Source organism: Rhamphochromis sp. 'chilingali' (genome assembly GCF_963969265.1).
Source record: "Rhamphochromis sp. 'chilingali' genome assembly, chromosome: 20".
Taxonomy (NCBI): Eukaryota; Metazoa; Chordata; class Actinopteri; order Cichliformes; family Cichlidae; genus Rhamphochromis; species Rhamphochromis sp. 'chilingali'.
Window position 1 is genome coordinate 5,628,336 of NC_137947.1, and position 4,542 is coordinate 5,632,877.

A 4,542-nucleotide genomic window follows, 5' to 3' on the forward strand; every position below is an offset into this window, starting at 1 on the left:
TTCATGTAGTGCTGTCTGTGTTATTTGTTGTTGGTCACGTTTGGAAAAAGAAGATACGATAGAAGGATCGCCCTCTGCTGACCACTAGAAAGAATGCAGCTTGAAAGTGTTGTGCATTGGCTTCAATTATCAGATCCAGAAGGTATGTCCACAGTTTCTATGTAGGACATAATTATAATTATATCAGGACATAAAACTATTTATATAGACATACTGCGGGAACTCCACCTCCTTTAAGGGGACAACAAGCACGTCTTCATATCCTAAATAAATATTACATTTCATGTCAAAGCTGCAGGGGCAGCGAGGCTATTAAGGATTTGTGCGTGTGTGTGTGTGTACACATACACATGTTTAGACATCTTTGTGAGGACAGAAAATTGGCATGCTACTATACTTGTGGGGACAAAGTGCCCATCCACATGAGTTTGAAAACATTTTTTAGGCTCAAAATGTGGTTTTAGTGTTAAAGTTAGGTTATGGTTAGGTTTAGGCTGAGGGTTAGGGTTAGGCATTCATTTTTGATGGTTGGGGTAAGCGGCTGGGGCAGGGGTGGGCAACTCCAAGCCTCGAGGGCCGGTGTCCTGCAGGTTTTAGATCTCACCCTGGGTCAGCACACCTGAAACACATGACTAGTTTGTGACCAGGCCTCTGGAGAACTACAAGACATATTATGGGGGTAATTTAGCCATTTGAATCAGCTGTGTTGGATCAAGGACACATCTAAAACCTGCAGGACACCGGCCCTCGAGGCCTGGAGTTGCCCACCCCTGGGCTAGGGAAAGCATTATGCCAATGAGATATTCTCACTAAGACAGGGGTCTCAAACTCCAGTCCTCAAGGGCCGGTGTCCTGCAACTTTTCCATGTGTCCCTGTTGCAACACACATGAATACAATTAGTAAGTCATTAGCAAGAGTATAGAACTTGACTGCATGCTGAAGTGGCAACCACTAACTCTACTTAAGTAAAATTAGGTAAATGTAAATGTTTGGAAAAATGTACTTCTAAAAGTACTTTTATTGCACCATGTTCATTCACTCATGAGCTGCTGTAACATGAATCAAATGGCTGAACTGGCACCTAAGCATGCAGGCAAGTTCTATAGAGTCTTGCTAATGAATTGTATTCATGTGTGTTGCAACAGGGACACATGGAAAAGTTGCAGGACACCAGCCCTCGAGGACTGGAGTTTGCACCAAGATATGAAAACCAGTGTGTGTTTGTGGTCTACTAACACATACTGTGTTTGCTAATAATGGAAATTGTTTAGATGTAATGATGTAGAAACCCACCTCCCAAAAAGGTGGGAAAAAACAAAATGCAGTGATTTGCAAATCTCATGAACCATCATTGTTCCATTCACCATAGTTTTAAACTCCATCCATCCTCTTCCACTTATCCCAGCTGTCACAGGGAGAGAAGTCTATCACAAGGCTAACACAGAGAAACAGACAACCATTTACACCTATGGGTAATTTAGAATCACCTAACCCCACTAACTGTGTGTATTTAAACTGTGGGAAGAAGCCAGATTACCTGAATTTGTCAAATTCAAACAGGGATTTGAAAATCATTGCATTCTGTTTCTATTTACGGTTCACTTAACGTCCCAACTTTAGGTTGTAGTAATGTTACCTGTAGGTGTATTAGGGAACTATGAAAGCCATGACATGAAGCTGAAAGGTTTATAAAATTAAAAACAAATTCTAGTGTGTGCTCCTTGAGCTAACCTTTTTTTGCAAAGTAAAAAAAAAAGTATCCTTAATGTTCAAAGAACCTTTTATTGCATTTCTATAAATCCAGTAGACATCAGTCGTTTCCAGCCAAGGGACTGGGGAAGCTCGGGTGTGGCTAAGAAGATACATTTTATTTTACAGACTAGCTGGAAAATTCAGCAGTGAGAGAGCAAACAGGATGTGTGTAACTGTGAAGATGAAAAAGAGGCTTCTTAGTATTCTGTGTGGAAACATCTGGTGCTTCTTAGCTCCAGTGAGAGGTGGGATCCAGAGGAGGCATGGAGGTGAGCGAGAACATGGGCGAGGTGAGGTTGCTCCTCAGCGAGCCGTACCAGTCATCATGCTGCCGCTGGGAGGTTGGCTGAGTGGAAGCGCCGGGACATGGGCACTGGCTACCTGGCCCCGGGTGGCGGGTGTATGCCCCTGAGGGCAACATGGAAGAGAGGCGAGGGATGTGGGGCAGGGGCTGGGGGTAGTACTGCCGAGACATGCCGGACGGCTGGATGTGCACGCCTCCCAGAAGCGCCCTGTGGCCTGGCATCACTCCCACTGGGAGAACCTTCTGCGAGGCCCTCTCCTGCTTACGCTGTTTGGCTCTCCTGTTCTGAAACCACACCTGCTGAGACAAGGATGGGTTAGTCGAGGCTTTTACATACAAAGCATGGTGGGTTCAGCAACAAATAGGGCCACCACTGAATTAGACTGAACCAAATCAGGATCATTGATCAGACTGTTGCACGCAGCATTCCTGCAACACAACTTTGGGACAAAAATCTGAAGCATTCATCCAACAATGATACGCCACAGAGGTCAGGGTCCCTTATATTTGTAACTGTCCCAGGTCCTCCCAAAGCAAAAGGTATCAGTGATTTGTTACTGATTTAGTGAGATACAGAATGAACAAAAAGAGCTGAAGTAAAGGTGGGTTGCAAAGTGGCTTGCAGATGTAGACCAGCTCTTTTGTTGAACTGTTTTATTAGCAGTTTTGAGCATTTGTGCCTAAAACACCCCGCCCTGTTTCTTTTTTTTAGAGTTGCACACCCCAACTCCTAAAAAGCCACAGTTGTCAGAGAGCTCTAACATGAAGACCATCCCACCTGTATGCGAGCCTCATTGAGTTTAGTGATTCGAGCCAGCTCCTCTCTGTAGTAGATGTCAGGATACTGATTTTGTCCAAACGCCACTTCCAGCTGCTCCAGCTGTTTGTGGCTGAAGGTGGTGCGGTGGCGTCTTCTGGCTGGGGAGGGGTATGCTCTGCTCCGTCTATTGAATCCTACAGCCACAGAGGTCTCGCACAATGTCCCCTTCCTCACCGACTCTCCTATATCTGTTTTCAGGGGCGAGAAAAGAAAAGGGGAAGGGGTTGTGTGGATCCTTTTTTTTTTTTTTTTTTGTTTTTTAGGGAAAAATTTCCCAGGTCTTATTTCTTCACTTCCTCAACATGACACAAGAAATGCGGCCTTAACTGAAAAAGCAGCAATTCACCAATGACTGTCTCAAAAAAAGGAGGGATTACCCGACTTTCTGGTTCCCACTGGCATCAGGCAACCTGAGAGCCAGAGAGCTTTAGCTGGCAAACACAAGCTCGTGAGAAACAGACACCAGAAACTGGAGGATTTGTCCAAGATTATTACCACAATCACCAGCAAAGGGACTCATCTCCTTAAAATGAGTCGACTTGGTCTGCTGGTATCAGATGACATTATAAAACAGCTGGATGTCGAATGGCAGAGGCAATTATTATGATTACATGAGCAAACTTGGTAACTTGCGGGGGGGGGATTGTGTCAGGAAGGGCAACCAGCGGGGGGAAAAAATTTGCCAAATCAAACATGCGGAGCTGCCCCGCTGTGAAAATCAGAGAAGCTGAAAGTAGGGAGGTTTTATATAACAGTTTATTTTTCTAAAGCTTTAAACTTTTATATCGTGTGTTCATCACTTTCCAACACTACTATACTCTGTTTATTAAAGAGTACGAGAACAACAAAGCATCGCAGCTGATTAAATAATCTATCAATGGTAAACATAGAAAATACTGCCTTAAAAGCTAAGAAGGTAATCCAAAGGTTGCAAAGTAAACCAAATCAGCAGGATGACAGTATAATAAAGGGAATTAACATAACACCACTTCTTTACATAAAGTGGTTTTGCTAACTCTTTATAACAAAGCTGACAATATACAATGTGCGACTCGTGTGTCAATAAAATTAGAACTAATTTAATGTAGATGCTGTGGAAGAACACAAGAACGGGGTCATTAGGATGTTGTTTGACTCACCTGCACTGGAGCTGACTGTAGTCATGTCGGAGTAAAGATCCGTGCTGTCCTGGTGGATCCTCACACTCTCTCCCGCTACCTTCACCTGGGCCATCACTTCACTTCTGATCCCCCCTCACACAGACGCAGCTAAACTTAAAGTCACATGTCCCACCCATCTGTTTTACCTTCACCTGTGTTGGTGGGCCGGTTGAGTGAAAGGCACCGTATGTTTCTGCTGGTCCAGCACAGAAACCAACGGTTGTGTTCTAGTAGCTTCATGCTCATCTACAGTTTTGCAGTGCACCATTGCAAAGACTTGAATATATGCAAAGAAAGTTGAATGTAAAGAATGCACATTTCAGTAGAAAGCGGCAAGAAATGTATCATATGTAGAGAGGATATAAAATAAAAACTTGAATATATGGATAAAATTGTCAACATATGCAAAAGAACATGAATATATGGGATGAAAGTTGAGTATTTAGAATAACAACTTGACTACATGACAAGACATTAAGTCTTTAGCAAAAAAGTTGAACATATA

At 43.4% G+C, this 4,542-nt stretch overlaps 1 protein-coding gene across 1 annotated transcript; it reads right to left on the reverse strand.

Moving 5' to 3' along the window:
- Positions 1-1,790: 1,790 nt before the first annotated feature.
- Positions 1,791-4,110, reverse strand: prop1 (PROP paired-like homeobox 1; the record flags this gene model as incomplete). Its single annotated transcript, XM_080869304.1, has 3 exons — positions 1,791-2,354; positions 2,836-3,065; positions 4,017-4,110. 3 exons carry the CDS (start codon positions 4,108-4,110, stop codon positions 1,983-1,985), a joined length of 696 nt encoding a protein of 231 aa, XP_080725430.1. The 3' UTR covers positions 1,791-1,982.
- Between the last annotated feature and the right edge of the window lie 432 nt (positions 4,111-4,542).